This window comes from Corvus cornix, chromosome 7, assembly GCF_000738735.6.
Source record: "Corvus cornix cornix isolate S_Up_H32 chromosome 7, ASM73873v5, whole genome shotgun sequence".
Taxonomy (NCBI): Eukaryota; Metazoa; Chordata; class Aves; order Passeriformes; family Corvidae; genus Corvus; species Corvus cornix.
The window spans coordinates 5,759,011-5,777,251 of NC_046337.1; the positions used below are offsets into that span (position 1 = coordinate 5,759,011).

Here is an 18,241-nt window from a genome sequence, read left to right on the forward strand (position 1 = left end):
TCTCTAACTTACTTATTTAAATGTAGGTCAGGAATAATAGTGACCTTGCAAAGGACTTACAGAAACAAATGCACTTGCTCAGCTGATGTGATTCATTAAAAGAAATTCATACCTATCCTTCAGGTGGCCTGTCTGATGAGCACCTGCAGAATAAACTAGAATGAGGTTCAGCGCTTCTGAAAATCATAGTGACTTCATATTTCAGTGAACATCAAGATTTATTGTCCCTCAAGGTAAATATTGACTCTGGTTTTCCCTCAGTCGATATTTTAGCTTTCATGACAGTAAATCTTGGTGTTCACTCCAACTAAGTCAATATCTGCTTATTATATTAGAACAACCAAACTGATCACTGTAGCAGTTGCCTGAGACCCTGAGGACTACCTCTGTGCTATTCATTTCTAATACAAATGGGCTAAATTCATTGCTAACATAGGTTCATTTCACATGGCTGCCCTTATATCAAGGTTACATTAGACCTAATACATTGAAACAGCCAGAACCGAAGAAATAACAACCCATTTTTAAACTATGGAGACCACCATGAGTAACACTAAAGGCAGAAAAGATTTCATACAGGAAAGACAGCTGACTTGCTCTGTTTTTCAAAGAGACTTGCTGGTAAAGGTTAAAACCACTCCCATTGAGACTGGACAGCAATTTGCTCACTTTTAATACTTTCTGCATAACCACTTGTACGTTCTCTGCATATCCAGGCTGCAAGAGGAGGCAGCAGTGGGATGCCACCATGCAAAAGGGACCTCTCCTCCTCTTAGAGCTTATGGCCACCAGCTGGTGACATGCAGGCCACAGCCAGCACCTCTCTTGCAACCAGCCTGACATGAATGGACCCAAACTATGGTGGGAAATACATCTCAAAAAATGTCCATTCATTGTAATAATCGACAAATTTGACTTCTACGTTGACTCCACCTTGTTCACCTAAATCTCTTTTTTTGGTTGAAAGATGCCCATATATTAGCTGAATAACTTTTGTAATGTTCCAATAGTGCTTTCACATTCTGTTTAATCCAAACCAGATAATTTCTAAGAGTGAATTTCTTCTATTTAATTCTTTTGAACGGAATTAAAAATGGAGTACTTGCTTTGTTAATTACTTAAGTGCGTGATTGATTTGGCAGATCTAAGCACACACTTAAAAGCTTTACTGAATTAACTGTATAACTGAAGGACAAGTACTTGCAGATTAACAAACACTACATCACAGAAATTATCTCATTGAAATTTCAATATTAAATAGTTCTCCTTAAAATAAAATTGATTTTATTTCATCCTAGTTTATATACTGATCATGATTGCCAGAAATATGCTAACTGCTCACCACTATTAAACCTGGTTGAACAGTTAATTTTCAAGCAATTTAGATTTTGCAAAGCAGCAGCTTCACTGATGAGTACTTTTCTTTAGGTATTTGGATGCTGCAAATAGCCACCAAAACTTAAAAAAAAAAAATTTGCTCAAAATGACTTAGAGGACAAAAGTTTGAGCAGATCTTTATGTAGTAAGACTTCTAAATTATTGGAATTCCTGAATTTTGTATGCCTGTAGCAGATCCCTGCACAAATACTTGTGAAGCAAATTCAGCAGTTTTAGTTTTCATTTACACCCAAATCAAAGGAGTTTGTGTTTCTTACCTCCTTTGTGGTGTGGAGAAAAAGAAAATCAATTAGAGCTTTGCTAAGGGTCTGAAAAGCCTTCACTGGTGTGGAACCAAAAAAACCTGAAACTGTCTAAAACTTTGTATCTGGCAAAAGGATGGGATCCATTTTATTTTAAATACAGAGCCAGGGCAGTAATTGCAACAGCACAGACACAGAGTTTCACCAGTTCCCAGGGCCTGCCCTGTGGGCAGTATGGAAGCCCCTACAGAAACAGACCCCCTCACCATTACACCGCTACTTCAAAAACTGCTGAAAAATTATTTTCTCTGAAAAGAGTGAAAACACTTATCAAGCCTCTGAAGTTTCCTCTGCTCTTGATAATCTATTTATAGCCCAATCCTCAAAACTGCTCAACTTTAATCCTAATTTACACATGATACAACTGAGGATGAAGAGCTGAGTGATTTATTAGAGGGTGGCAAGGGAGCCCTCAGGGAGTGGGGGATTCAATCTGGAAATACCCAATATCTTGCACTAACTGGATGATATCTCAGCTTAAAATCAGGTCCTGGAAAGTTCAGATAAAGACATTTCAGGATGAATCCATCAAAAAAAGCAGCACTGTAAAATTCTGCCTGCAAAATGAGGAAAAGAGGAGAAATTAGGAAAGCAGCAGGGTGTTCCTTGCTATAAAGACATCTGGATGCTCCACTTTCCCTCACCATGGCCTTTAGCTGCTTTTACTGCATCTACTTTTTTGCTCTTCTCTACAAAATGCTTCTAGTAAATTCCTTACCTTCTTTTAATGGATAACTAAATATTCAAAGTCAGACACTGATTTATTTCAAATTCTTAAGTGCAATGAGTGGAAAATGCCTTGTTTAAAAAGTTAATTGAGGCGACTGTCGAACCCCAGTCATTACAGCTCACTCTGATAGAACTACCATGCTGCTCAGTAAGGTTTATTAATTCATATTTACGAGTGGTAAGTGGTTTTATTTTCTGTGAGATTGGTGCAGGCACTAGAAACACCAAGTTGTAACATGGTAAAGCATGAGTGCTCTCTCTCAGAGATTAAAAAAACAAGTTGGCATCATTCAACATGATTAAATAAGGAAAAAATATGCAGCTCCTGGCCCCAAACCTGCCTTTCTGGTTTTACTCGTGGTTTCACTGTCACTACAACCTCTGAGGAGCAGGACATAGCACAAAGTATAACCTTGCACATACTGGGTATTTATTTCTACCTGAAATAATCAGGCAAGACAATTTAGCCTCAGAGTTATACAAAAAAATGGAAGCATTAAAGTGGGAATGGGGGCTGAGAATACAGTCACAAACGGCCAGTTCCTGTGCCTCTGCTTTTTATTTTACACTTTAATTAAGTTTCATCCCTATCAAGAAAATATTGAATCCAGGTAAGATACTAACAAATGCCATCTTACTATGTTGTCAAATATGGGGGTTTAAAACCAGGCAGAAACTCATTAGTGAGAGTCTCAGTGCATTTTCGCAGATTTCAGGAGTTGTAGGTGCTGCTGCCTCCCTGTCACAAAGCTAGGCAAGCACAGAAAATTTAAGTAGATATAAACAAATCAATATCCCTTGTTTCTGAAACAGCACATTTTGCTGCAGCTGAAGTTTCAGGGGTAACAAACAAATGTGGCACCTCTCTGGATAAACCTGTTATAATAATGTTGGATCCAGTTTTAAAGTGAGGAAGAGGAAAAAAAAGCTGATTGATGAAGAAAACATCGAAGCCCCTTTTTACTGGATGAGAACAACAAGATGAAGACAGATTGCAACACCAACCTGAGCCTTCGTAGATGTCCATGTTAGCAGGGCATGACAAGCAGAAAGGAAAGAAAATTATATATTCATTAGTTTGGCTGCTGTATGATAATATTGCAAAAAAAAAAAAAATCTGCTTAAAATAAAATTGCCACAATGTAATGTTGCATTCAATCCTTCGATTTCCCCATCTTTAAAAAAAAAATTACCTCAAGCAGAAATCAGGCATTTCTTTGTGAGTGAATGAAAAGCACTACTATGCTGAAGAACAAAGCAGAGTTCATTCAGCTCCATCCAGCAATCCTCTGGAGCTCATCACTGTGTCTCACAATCAAAGTTTAGGATAATAAAAAAAGTTTTAAAAAATCTATGAAAATCTATGAACCTGAAATCTGGTAAGACACCCCCCAATTACAGACTATCGGTCATAACAGACCGGAAAGGCTTTCAAACGTTTCAATCTTAATTGGGTGGCTCTGTCATCAGTGAAGCCTGCAGCTGCCATCTCCCACTCCTCTCATCTGACTGCAACACCCAACGAAGCCCCCACAGAGGTGTGCCAGGAGCCACCCCAGCCTGGGGACACGGGGCTCTGGAGCCTGTCACCGCCACCACCGTGCTTCCCTGCCCAGCCAGCCGGTGCTCCCAGACCCAATCATGGCACTCCAGCAGGTCAGAAACCTGCCCCGGCGGGATGTGAGCAAGTAATTACTCGATCCAGAAGCCAAGTCATCTGTCACATGAAATGAAATAAACGCCGTCACTAAACACAAACAGTCCCACAGAAGCACTTTCTTTGTAGGTATCTGGACAATAGGCAATTTAAAGAAAAGACCATCAGAGCTTCCTGCTAAGTTAAAAATGATGCCTCGGAGACAAATCTCAGCCCCAGCCTTTCTTTTAGGAGATTTTAAATCATTTCAAGGTCTAAGAGCTTCAAATTGATATTCTATCAGTTTATTTTCATGTCTTAAGCAAGAATGAATTAACACGGCAAGAGCAGTCACGTCTGTCCTTACCATAGCATGATCTTGAACTGACAATTTTTCCACATGAGATTTAAAACCAGTTAACTGACAAGAACAATTTGATTGATAGCACTATAGACAAGAGATAGAAGAGACTGTGAAGTGTCAGGCAGTTGAAAGTTATGTTTTTTGAAAGACTATTCTATGAGGCTACACCAAAGGCTGGGAAGCAGAGAGAACTGCAAACTGCTCCTGAGGCTTCCCGCAGTCACAGCAAGAAACAGTCCAGTTTATGTTCCTGCAAGAGCAGGAATAGAAATGCAAACCAGCCCATAACCTGATTGTTTTGTTAGGATGAGACTGTGGCTCTCCCCCAGCCTGCTCAGCAGCAGGTCTCATTCCTCCTCAGCAGCTTCCAGACAGAAACGGATGCTCGCAGGCAGAGCGGGACGGGGGCTGATGGATGAGTGATAGATCCCATAGCTTCAGAGCTCGGAGAGATCACCCACAGCCTGATTAGCAACTGGAGCTGGAAGAATTTTCCTAGAAGAGCAAGATACTGCAGAAGGCAGGGTACGTGACAGCCTGTTGCACGGCCTGTTTGTGGGAGCTGTCTGGCTGCCAGGCCACGCAGACGTTAGTACCGCGTTTAGACGCAGCATTAACTCCCCTGATTTTCTCCGTGTAATTACAGGTGAGGCAAAGGCAGATCCGTGATTTTCTCCGTGTAATTACAGGTGAGGCAAAGGCAGATCCCCCTGCAGCGCCGCACAGAGCCCAGCCTCAGGACCAGGCACACAAACCCACAGATGTGAAGGCAGCTATAACCACACCACTGCACACTTAAAAATCCTGCAATTGTTACAATCTGACAGTTTTTATTGCTATTTCTTGAAGGTGGATCCAGACAGAAAAGATTTAGGCCCACAAGAGCCGAGCTTTCTTCCCCAAATGTATATGTTCAAGGAAAGTGATGTGCTGCAGAGAGAAACCATGCTTCTACCTGAAAGAACATCCATATTTAATAAAGTAAAGGCTCCCTTGAGCCAGAAGTTAAATTCTACCTAACCTACTTCAAACATCAGAGTGCACATACACTGTCCCCAAGCCAAAAGATAAGAGGGAAGTGCTTGCAAGCCACTACCTTATGGGGTAGCTGATGTCCCTGTAGTTCAGGGTATCTTCCTTCTATGTTTCTGTTCCTTTCTTTCAGGGAATATGTATTTTCAGATTCCTACATTTCTATCACTGACCTGTAGTTTGAGGTTAAATGCTTGACATGGACCTGCACAAATCCCCGCAAATCAATGCAAAGGCTTCTCCTGAATTCCTCTGGGACATGCTGTAGCAAGCAAGAAACATCTGAACATTTATAGGTGCTTCACTAAAATTTAGGGAAAAAAAAAGTGTTAATCATGGTGAATTTTTGCTGCAGTATGTATTTATTTAAAATGGACATCAATACTGCCTATATATTTCTGATTAATGAGAAGCTATACAAAAAGCAAATAGAAGGTTTTTTGAATAAATCTGACAAGGAACACATCCCTAGGGGTGTTTGGGGGGGGGGGGGTTGGACTAGATAATATTTAAGGTCCCCTATAACCCAAAACATGCTATTATTCTGTGAGGGAACAATAGAATAATTCTTCATGCTGCCCATGCTCTGCAAACATCAGCATCTAGTACATAACTATATTTTCTTGGTTTTAAGGAGTTTATGAGTATCTGACTACTGGAACCCTACCAGAACACTGAACTCCTCATTTGATCATGTACCAGAGGGTACTGTGCCCTGTAATAAGCACCACCAGTGCACCAAGTCCTGCTCTGTACCACCATTCAGGATGGGTATGTCAGGGCACGAGTGATTCAGCAGTTCTCACACCTCTACCATTCCCTGGAGCACCACCTTCATGCATCCATGATTCTGAAAACAACGGAGTGGAAAAGGCTGTTTCCCAAAAGAGTAAGTAAAAGGAGGAAATAGAAAGCAAATGCTTATGGAGACTACACAACCCACCTGTGCTTTGCAGTGTGTTGTACAAATGAACCACTCTACATGAAACCTTTTAGAGAATTAAATAATGCAACACAGCAAACAGCATGGGATATAAATTAGAGGACACAGTAATTTAAAGATCATGCATATGGTCTAAAAGAAAGACAGCCCATAGTAGAAGAGAAAGTAAGGAAAATTAACAAGGCAGAGACAAGAAACTGATGTTGAATAGCAGATCTGAAAGGAACTGAAGAGTCAAAGAATGAGGGGAAACACCATTATCTATCAAAGGAGCCATGCAGAGAAAGCCCAACACTAAAAAAAAGTCAATTTACAATAGAGGGAATGGCAGGAAATGCAAGATCACCAACAGGGTGAAGACAAAGAAAGATGAGAGAAACTTTTTATGATAGACACTGTCTCAGAAAGTCTGGCCAACAAGGAGGGCAAACTTGAAGAGACACTTGAAGTAACTTTTGTGTCAATGGGGTTATCCAGGAATGACAGGGACAAGAAGCCCAGCATCCTTCAGATGAGATGCAATGCAAGAGAGCTGGAGGAAGAAACGAGGAAAACAGTGACTTGCTCAGCAGTCATACAAACTTTTATTCTTGGGAAAATATTTTCCTACAGCCATCATCTATAAGCAGCAGAAAATAACAAGGAGATGAGTAGCAGGCAGCACGTGTTTGTCAAGAACAAACTGTGTGAAATCATTCTGATGTTCTTCAGTAACAGGATAAGAGATGCTGTGGATAGGGATGAAATGGCAGGTATTATGTCGACCTCAGTAAGCCTTTCACACACCTTAAGGCTAAGGAAATATGGTTTGGATTAATCTAATACTCTGCAGTACAGTGCTGGAAAATCACATTCTGAATAGTAAAGTGTAAAACTGGCAAGAAACCACACACAGGGCTCTGCAGAGCTTTATGTTTTGCATCCAGTCATATTCCTTGTTTTCATTAATTTGGGGCTGATGGACTGAAAATGATTCTTACTGACTCTGTGGATGTTGCCAAGGTGAGAGAGACAGCGAGGAAACTGGCAGACAAGAAGAGAATTTAAGACGTGCTTTATGAATTGGTGACATGGAATGAAAAAATAGGTTGAAAGAGAGGTAAAGAACTGTAGTGAGCAGAGACTGACCAGAGAACAGTGAGAACACAAGATGAGAAACAAACAGTCCCTCAGTGGTACCACTGTCCTGGATCCAGAAATTGCACAGAACCATGAAGAGAATGCGATTCAGTGGTATAGTAAAATGATGAGACAAATGCAGAATTTGTAAAACACTGAGGTACCACTTCAGCTGTGGCACAGATTCATCTCGGGAAGCACATCCAGATTTAGGCACCTAACTTCATGAGAAAGCCGAAGGATTTGAACCAACTGGGGAACAACTGATGACAGTAACACTATAAAGACCAGAATCAAATTGCCAAGGTGAGTGGTGGCATTTCCTCTGTTGCTTTACAGGCAAACATTTAAAACACCAATATAATTAGTTACCATCTATATGATGGCAGGTCTGTCAACAAAGCATGGTATCACTGTCAGATAAAACAGCAATGCTGAGCCATAAAAAGAAATAACTCTGCTATATCACACCAGGTGCAGAGTAGCAAAAAGACACCTGAGAGAGCTTTAAAGAGATCTTCAGCAGCTTGAAACCATCTATCTGCAGCATCACTGAGCTCCGTGCTGGCTTATTCAATGCTGCCTTGAATAAATCACAGATTGCCTGACTCCGTTTTGGAAACCAGGGCCTCTCTTATACCTCATAGAGGAACAGTGGGGAGGAATTGCCATTCTATTAAATATTAACAACACAGTTGTTGTAACACTGACTACAGTCCTAGCTCCTCATTGTAAAAGTAACATTGATAATGACAGAGCAGTTAAAGGAAATCCAGGAAAATAATTCAAAGTCTGAAACACTTGCCTAAAAGTAACAAAATGAAGAAACCCACTTTGGTTCAGATGAGAGATGGGAAAGAGGAGATTCAATTATTTTTGAGAATATACAGAGAGAATTTCTCATAGAAGACCTCTTTTTAAGCTAGCAGGTAAAGATGTATGTTCCCAAGGCTGAGAGCTGTAGTTAGACAATTTCAACTAAAATTATAAAAAAAAGGGAACTTTTTAAGTATGAAGGAAATTAACTACTGGATCAGTTTATCCAGGGTTATTCCTCCTCCAGCCAAAGAGTGTGCCTTTCCACATACCTCCCCAGCTAGGCAAGGATTTGACTGCAGACAAGGAGCTTATCCTGTACAGGAGGTCAAAGCAGACCCCCATCATCATCATCATCATCGTCACCATTATCATCATGTACCTCTGGTCTTAGGATCTCTAAATGAGGAACTCCAGAGAAGACTCCTAAATCATGTATTAATCATCCAGTGAGCACCACATTTATTAAGCCACACTATGTACTTTAAATATAAATTGCACATTGAAGTTGGAGGGATTCTTGCGTTGATTTCACGTACATTTTGAGAGGCCCTCAAAAAACCACAGTTCTACATTATAGATCAGAGGCACACTGGAGTTCAGCCAGTTCATGTATCATCCCATAAATGTTGATCCCCCAAAGATGAGAATATTTTATTTCCTGCATCAGCTCTAGCTACTAAATTTTAAGCAAGACAGGAGCTGGAATTCAGCAGAATATAATTTTTAGCTAAGTCACAATGGCACCAATGGCATCAGGATGGAGCAGGAAAACAAAACAAAGCAATTATTTAAATAAAGCAAACACTCCCCTTCCTGCATCTATTCATCAATGAATTCTGCCATTTCTCAACTGTAACTCTGGGGTGCGTAAAATAGATGGAATACTTGGAAATGCAAGTTGGAGTCTCCTGTCTCTGGATAGAGGCTTCCAGATCTTTGGTTTGCTTCTGAGACAGCTACTCCTGCTGTTTTTTATTAATAAGACCTCTTGCTTAGCAATGCATCTCTGACCTTCCTGCAGGTCAGTGCATAGTACCTGACACATGGGCAAATATATGCATGTATGCACGGATATCACTAGGAATAAACAGGAGCTGATTGACAGGAAAGTGAAAAGAAGGAAAACAGAGAACAGCTGGCAAAGAAGGGCAAATATTCATTGCGCAGAAGTGCATTTCAGGGGAAACAAGAAAAAGAGGAGAAATATGGTAATAAGGAATACTGGCAGTGACACAGTGAAGGATAAAGGCAAAAAGAAGACAAAGGAGAACACTAGAAGAGGCTCACTGTTTTATGAAGGCTTGACAAAGTATAACACAAAGCAAAGTATGTCTGAGGCAGGACAGAGGTGCACAGAGAAGCAACAACAAAGTTATCTGCAACAGGGAATACATGGAACCCTGCTGGGCTTGACTTGGGTCATCTTTTTGTGGTTTGGGAAATCCTGTAACAGCTTCTGATCATGTGAGACACAAGCAATAGACAGAAGAGTTGGAAAAGCAGCAATGTTTAAAAGGCTAATGCCTGTATATCTACTGACAGTTTGATAGTGACCTCAGTGCCATCATTTGCTCTACTGGCAACACTTGTGTGGTTATTTTCAGCTTAATTTACAAAGCCACCTTTGGAAACCTTTGCTTCCAGCAAGCGATGCAGGTGTACGAATCAAGCTCCATTCGGTTTGTACCAAAGCCTCTCCCACAGTGCAGCTGCACACCAGTGTGTGTGTCCAGACACACAAATTTCGGAGAATCATGGAATCACTGAATATGAGGTTGGATGGGACCTCAGGGATCATCTGGTCCAACTTTTCATGGCAAAAGCACAGTCTAGACAAGGTAGCCCAGCATCATAAAAGCGTCCAGCACTGGGGAAACCATCACCTCCCTGGATTATTCCAATGGATTGTTCTCACTGTGAAAAAATTTCCTTGTGTCCAGCTGGAAGAAGTAATGGTTTTTTTACCTGTTGCCTATTCCACACAACTTCTTGCAAAAAGGGAGCCTCCATCTTCTTTGTAGCTTTAAATACTGGGACATGGAACAAGCCACATTTCACTGCCTTCTCATTTAGACTTAGACATGAACACCACAGCAAGGAAAGTAACTGCTCACTCAAAGAGCCATTTAAAAATACTTGAGCATAGCAGTAAATTCCTCTCCGTGTTTATTATTTGGACATCAGACAGTTTGCAAATTACATTTTTAATTGCCAAATGCTGACAAGTCTAGCCTATGAAGGATCAGCATAGAGCACACTGCTTCAGATATAGCCTGGTAGAGATCACTGAAAAATCCACTGCATTTGGAATAAATAATAGTTTAGGTTGGATTTTTGGTTGGTTTGGGGTTTTTTTTCAGATTATCTAATAGAACAATTGAGCTGCCTTCTGTTACCTTCTATCATATAAAAAAAAATATCCGAGAAGGAAAAGCAGCAAACAAATTCCTTCTTTTGCACCATGGAAATGAAAAAAAAAAGTAATCAACTGTTATTTGTGCTTATGCATGTTCAGACATGGAAATATTTTTCTTAATAAAAACAAAAGACATTACAATTTTGAGGAAAACAGAAACCTGAGGCAGCATTTTTCCCTTCTAAATACAATGAAAGATGCTTCTCAAGGACAATGCCTGACAGAAAAACTCAGGCAACTGCTGGACACCAACAAAACCAAACCGTATTTCTCATTGTGATGGTCAGCAAAACAGGATATTCAAAATAAACAATCTAAACCACAAAATTTATGCCTCTCTGTTCCTGCCTGGCTTCCTCAAGCACTGGACAGAGGTCTCTGGAGCAGGATGTGCTGTTAAACACAAGGAATGTGAGCAGGTAGCTGTGGTGCACTGCCAGCCAGAGGGTCCTTTGTAAATATCTCTGACATGAGATTCCCCACACAAATGGAAAAAGGATTTATTTTCCTCACTCATCCAAACAAAACGATTATGCCTGCACCTGAGCACTGCAGAGTGAAACCAAAGCAACTAAAGGAAAATGCCTAATGGCACACTGGGCAGGAGCTGCATGGTTTCACACAAGCAAAAGACATCAGAGAAATCCCTCTTGCTGGCACTTGGGATTTCCACCTAAAATCAGGAACAAATCCCATCTCTCCCGTGGGGAACACCATTGGAGCCACCCAGCACTGTTGTTGCTGCAGCCCCCTACCCTGGGTGCAAAACCAGCAGCAACTCAGAGGTGTTGGCATGTGCAGAAGAGCATGAGGGACCCCAGCATTTACTGGAGAGAAAGGCAACTCAACACTCCTCCCTGCCTACTGGAAAACTCACTGTGATGCTTTCCAAAGATTACAGTCTTGATGCTTTTTGCATTCCTGGAATCAACAAGACACATCACCAGTGGGGAGGGCCGGGGCAGAGCAAATGCTGGTAACAGACACTATTGTAATGGCTATGCTTTTAAGACCTCCTGGGGATGAGGTGAGATGCCACAGTGGGTAAAATACACCTTTCCTCGGGAAACAATTATGGGAGGCTTAAAGAAGATTAGGTGAAGTACTGAAGGAAGCCCCTGATGGTGTATACAAAGGCAGCTCTAAAACGAAGAACAAACCAGGATACAGTGAGGGAAGATTATCTTTGCTCGGTACAGTAATATGTGCAGACTTCTTCAGAGCACATCTACTTACAGCAAACGACATTTTCAGCAACTCTAATGATAAGAATGCATGCTTTTGTTGGGAATTATGCCCTCAGACTGAATGCTTCCAGGAGCCTACCTCGTTTTTTCCCAAAGCAATGTGATACTAAGCATTTGGACTTTTTTCTGCTATATTGTCTCTTTTGGATTGTTTTCTTTGTTTTCATTGCACCACAAGCATGCCAGAAGTGCAGACACAGCAATAACAGACAGGGGATGCAAGCACATCTCCAGTGAGGTCGTGTTCTCCATCAGGTTGGCAGGGCAGCAGAGATGCGAGCGCTGCTCTGATACGGAAGAAATAACAAGACCATGAACATGGTTATTCATCTTCTCCATAGTTCACTCCATCAGCAGAATTACACACAGCACGAATCCACGCCCAGGCCTCTGGTACGACCTAACAATCTTGAGAAATTCTTATAGGAAGACTTAGTTTAGTCCTGTGTCAACAGCTCTTTCCTTCTGAAAAGGGCACTGTGTCATTAGTTGATGAGCTAGGAAGACTTTTCCTTATAGTCAGCCTCTATCTCCACTCTTTTAATTCCACCCCATTACCCTCACTAGACCCCGGGGCACCACATTGCATAACTGGTGTCTTTCCTTGATATTTACACCCTTTATGCGTTTGGGAACTTCCATGAACCCCTACGGACACCACTCAGCCCCAGAAGCCTTTTCACACCAGTACTTGGCTCTTCGCCCTCCCCTAGCCATGGGATGACACAGCTGTGTTAACCACAGCCCAAACTCCCACTCAGAAGCAGCCTGGGCAGCATAGGGGCCTGGATGGCCCCAGCCCACACAAGCCCTTGAAGCCTTTAGCTTAAGCACACACAGGTTGAATCCAGACTTTGATGGAAAAGAGGAACGCACCATTCAAACATCACACTGCTTGCTCTTCCCTGGCTTCTTGGCCCATTTACTGGGCTCTTCCCAGGCATTAAGAGGGAAGGAAAGCTCTCTATCTATGTTTATTATGCAATTCAGTTCCATATCAGCATATTTAACTTGTTTACGCTGAACTCTGCTGCCTTAGCAAAGAACCACTGAGCAGAGTCTTAGGGGATTACACTCAGTATTTTCTCTTAATTAGGCCGCACTGGCTCCTAAGATGCTCTGTGCTGCTTTTATCTGCATCCTCCCACAAACTAGAACTGTGTATCTCAGTACTGAATAAATGTTTTTACTCTTCTCTGAGATAAACCTAAAGAGATTAGACTGCTCAGCTTCTCTCAGGTTCTTGCAGATTATTACTCATGACCTCACTGCCCTCATGTACATGTTCCTTATCTCCCTCCAACACTTCCTTGTTTTGAATGCTTCTGATTATGTGATAGAGCCTGAAAAATGGCCAGGGGCTCCCTCTGTGATTTGCTCTTTCTGAAAATGCTCTCATTTGCTCATTCTTTCCTTCACCTGCTCCTTTTTCAATAGACCATTTGGGACAATAATCCGAAAGCATTTATTGCAATTGGGCTGGTTTTCCAGAATCATTTGGTCTGCCAACTATTAAGATTCATCCCAGCACTGGATTTCAGAAACCTGGAGGCAAGGGAATGTCCAAGCTTTCCTAGAAGTCATAAGAAATCCAAGGACTAACCTCTGCTGCCTGACCTAGCTCTCCTTAGGCTGCAGTACATTTCTCTGTAGATCTCTGTAGAGATGATGACTATTTAATCTGAACATCAAGAAAACATGAGGCTATAAGTCACCTCAGAATCTTTAATCATACTTTTAGACCAAGCACTGGGAATCTAAGTGTCAATGCAACTTCACCCTGCAGACACCTTTAAGCCCAAAACACCGTCATCCTGCCTGGGCTCCCTCATCAGGCAGGTCAGCTGGCTGATGGGTACTTTATTCATGTTAAATCTTTATTTAAAACATTCATCCTTGTATATGTAGGGCATGGAAGTTCCTGCAGGAGAAGTAGGTCAGTGAGCTGGCCCTCAGTTCATTGGGAGGTAATTTCTGAGAGCAGACATCATAATGCAAGGCAGGGAAATTATGGCTATTTCAGGACAACAGAAGCCACTGACAGAGCCTGCCAAGATCAGCTGGGGGAGTTCCCAGCCTCTGGCACAGTGCAGTGGAGCTGTCAGGTATCAATTCATAACAGCAGGCAAGGACTGGGAGAGCTCAGTTTCCAATTCAGACCAGGATCCCTGGGCACCAAGGGTCTTCCTGAATTATTTATTTGGTTCAACAGGTGATCTTTGGTCTTTAGATTATTTTATTCTACTCAGCCACCTCTCTAATGCATTTTTTTTTTCTTTTTCAGCTTCTGCCCAACTTTCCCTACGAAAATTAATTTTCTCTCTGCTTCCTTTGCTCAGCCATGTGCTGAATCCCAGATGACTGTCCCTTCTTAGAAGAATATATAATAGGTGTCCATTTTCCCAATGGCAACATCTAATAAATGCACAGCTTAGAATCACAAGTACTAGAGATAAAACATTCTTGAATAATGTCAGTGTAACTTTCCAACTAGTTCAACAGCAGTATTAGTTCCAGTATGACAATGTCTTATTTTCAAACAGTTATTTATAGGGCTTTCATCAAGTTACCTGGGATTTTTTTATTTTTTTTTACTGTGCACAGCTCCTTTCTCCTTAATATTCAGTGTAAAACATCTCTGAAATCAGAGCTGAAAAACCTCCTGGCTAATTTGATGTTTCAAGTGTCAGAACAATTTCCAGAAAGTACAACAATTACTGAGGTCGAAAGAATCATTTCAACTTACACCTCAATGTTCATTCAGAACGAGTTTTGAGATGCCCTTTGGGGATAAAATGTTCTAGCCCCAGTTTCAATAAATGTAGCTTTGAATTTGGGTGACCACTCACGATTACTTGAGTTCCTGTTTGAACAGTTTAAGTGACCATCACCACGCCACTGGATTCAGTTCATTATTTTGCTCTTTGTTGTGTGGTTCACACCTCTTTTCCCATTCTGCCTGACAACAGGAGCACACCCACCATCAGCAATAGATCCCCAGGAGAACAGAGCTTACAGCTGAAGGCTGGTGGGTCCATAAACCCTCTCTAGATACTCACATACAGCACATCATTAATACGCTCCCAGTGTTGTAACTTCAGAGGCTGAAGGAAGCAGTTCCAAAACTGGCACAAGGGCTACAACCCACTTTGATCTCGATTTTCACTGTGGGAACTAAAGGAGCCAGTAATTACCAACTCAAGTGAGGCATCATTTTTTAGCAACTGCTAACTCATGGTCCTGAGTGGACTCCTGCCTGTGCAGCCGTCCAGGAGACACCCACCAGAAGTGCTGATAATTGGTCGGGCGCCAGAACAGCTGTCAGAAACAGCCCTGTCAGTGTTTCCTTATCAAATCCATCAGCATGGCAGCCAGGAGTTTAGCCCTCAGAGAGGAAAAGGAATGGGAAAGGCACTTATGAGCTTGACAGGATTTTAGAGTAAAAGTTAAGGGAAGAGATGACGGTTTAGGAGAGACGCACCAAAGGACAAGCGACTGCTGCAGGCCCAGGACAATTATATTGGGGTCAGCCACCACCAAGGCACCTGTCTGAGCTGCAGCGCTGCACTAATGGAAGGCTCTCACTTTCCAGGCATCACTATGACATATTTGAACACAGAAGAAAATTGTCGAGCTGTATTTGGATGCCTCTGTGAGGATTTTTCTATTTCATGCTGACTTTCTATGAAAAATGAATTCAGATGTATTAAACACTTACTACATTTGCAAAGTTTTCTAAGTTGCCAATAAATGAGAGCTGTGTTTGGGTACACAAATTTTTCTGCCAGGTGTATCTCCCTGCCAAAATACCAGAGGTTCAATAATGCAAAAATACAAGAAAATGCAGCAGCTCTTCTTAAAATTGAGATATGTGGCCAGTAAAGGCAGCACTGTACTTCTTAAACAAATCAGAATTAAACAGCTCAAAAAAATGGTTTTGGCTACAGACACAGACAAACCCTTTAAAGCAGTAATCTACACTTGAGGACACATCTTTAACAAGCAATAAACTTACAGAAAAAGGTTCATGCATTTATGCAAGCAACTGCGTTACAGAGATCAAACCACCTCTGCAAGAAGAGCATGCCATCAAATTTATTTCCAAAATCAGTTTCATGCTAAGCTACAATCTCATTTACCTAAAAATAATGAAGGAGGAAGGGAAAAAACACCCAAAGTTATTATTAAAATGAACAGAACATTTACCAGATGTGCAGGCTCTCCACCTACCCTTTATCCTTCTTGACATCTGACACTTTTTTTCATTTTAAAAATGCATTAATAAGATAATGAATCACAACAATTAAACAGGTGGCATTAAAACCCTCTAATTTAGGCTTCTAGTCAAGGCATGTTATAGGCACTCACCTCCTTCCACTGACTAGGTAAGGATGTCAGCCTCCCAGCTTTAAAGATTAATGGGAATAACTCTACAGTGTCTTTTTTTCCCCAATTTTTCTTTAATCTCCAACTTATCCTACTCTAGAAGCTAAACCATTCCCATTCATCCTTTCCTTGTCATGCTTAGTGCCCCAGTCCCTACTTTAGCCAGTCCTACACATTCAGCAACGAGTTCAGTGAGGTTATTGCTTCTATCAGAGTTGGAAGGTACACAGAGAAATTCACATGAGAGGCACAATACTCAGCTACCTCCCCTTTTTCCACCTCACCCTTACCTGAACAACACACAAAGCAAAGTCAGGAGCTGCTAAACTGCCCCACTCTGGGTAATTACTCACTTGTATAAACAATACTGCTGCCTGCCCTTTCCAGTCCCTCCTTGGTGTATTCCTACAGCCAGCCCTATGCCAGTGGTAAATAGGGTGCTTTGTTTAACTACATATGACGTCCCTGGATTCATCATGAAAAAGTGGGAAATGCCATGCCAGGTAATCGATGAGGGTCACCAATTGTCCATATTTAGCTTTATGGCAAATGAAGGAAAGAAGGGAACCAGAAAGAGGAACCAACAGCTGAAGAACCACACAGGGAGTGAGGGAAAGAACTCTGTACTTGTGGTACTTCAAGACATGGACAAGACCAGCTAAGCCATCAATAAAAACAACAGTGAAATAAAGAACTATTAACACTTTTTCAGGAAGAATGGCAAGACCACAGCAGCCTTTGCCAAGAGAGAAACAGGCAAAGAGGGGACATCATGAAAAGAACTTAACAAAACCAGGGGTCTCGTGAATTGTCAGACTAGTATCAGCAGGGGTATCACCTTAAAATGGCATATGGAAGAAGGTAAGGTTGGGCCTTAAGGAACTAGAGAGAGAAGTTTTTTCCATGCATTGAAGCAGTGTGGGACATTGCCCAAGGAGCACAGGGACCAGGGGAGCACGCGGGTGGCTGAGGCTGCCGTGGGAGGCAGCACAATCCCACAGCACATCCAGAGCAAGAACAGGGGCTCACCCTGGAGGGAGACAGAGGCAAGGACGAGCTCAGTGGGCTGATGCAGAGCTCGTGGGGCTGCGTGGGAGCGCTGTCATTCCTGCAAGACGTGATCGTACATAAAAAATTCCCTCAGACAAACCGCCAGCCCCGGCAGCGCTCCCAGGCTCCAAAGGCTGCCCTGCGCCTTACTGGGATCCCGCACAGGCACCGGGGGATTCTTCTTTTCAAGGCAAGGTTTGAGTTCACACTCCTTTGACTCTTAACACGGTTTAAAAAGCTACAATGGAGAACCCAAAGCAACAGATTTACAAGCTGGGTGAGGTGAAAACGAACTGCTGCATGCAAGATACCACCTCTGAGGCAGGAGAGGGGAAATGTATGAAAACGTTTCTTGCTTCTGCCAAGGATCAGACAGATTTGCAGAGTTGGAGCCTGCTCTCATTTTATTGTTTTTTGGGGGTTTTTTTGCAATTCTATTAGAAAATCACTCCTGACTTCCAATGGTGTGAGATATTGCAGAATCAGATCTGAAACACTCTAATGTCACAAGAATAAAGATTACAAATCTTGGACGCACTTTGTATGCTACACAGGTGCATATCAGATTACAGCCACCCTGAATCTGAATTTGTTTTCTGATTTTGATGCTTTTACTTGTGCTTTCTGGTGTATATTCCACTATAATTTTTTTACTGCAGTATTTCAGTAACTCCTTTTAACAAATTTATAGTCTTTTCTTTTTTAATTTATGAAAGACTTCTTTTTTAATTAAAGTTCTTAAAACTTGCTGCCAAGGACTTTGAAATTCAAGGATTTGATTTAAGCTACCAGAAAAAGGC

At 41.7% G+C, this 18,241-nt stretch overlaps 1 protein-coding gene across 7 annotated transcripts in view; it reads right to left on the reverse strand.

Annotated features, from left to right (window-relative positions):
* THSD7B (thrombospondin type 1 domain containing 7B) overlaps nucleotides 1-18,241 on the reverse strand; it is a 299,357-nt gene that overhangs the window by 38,384 nt on the left and 242,732 nt on the right. For 6 of the 7 annotated variants that reach the window (XM_039555302.1, XM_039555301.1, XM_019290572.3 and 3 more), the window contains exon 17: nucleotides 3,435-3,440. The exons of the other annotated variant lie outside the window; for it this stretch is intronic. In XM_039555302.1, coding sequence (XP_039411236.1) covers nucleotides 3,435-3,440 — 6 coding nt within the window. The remainder of the gene's footprint in view (nucleotides 1-3,434; nucleotides 3,441-18,241) is intronic. 7 annotated transcript variants of the gene reach the window in all.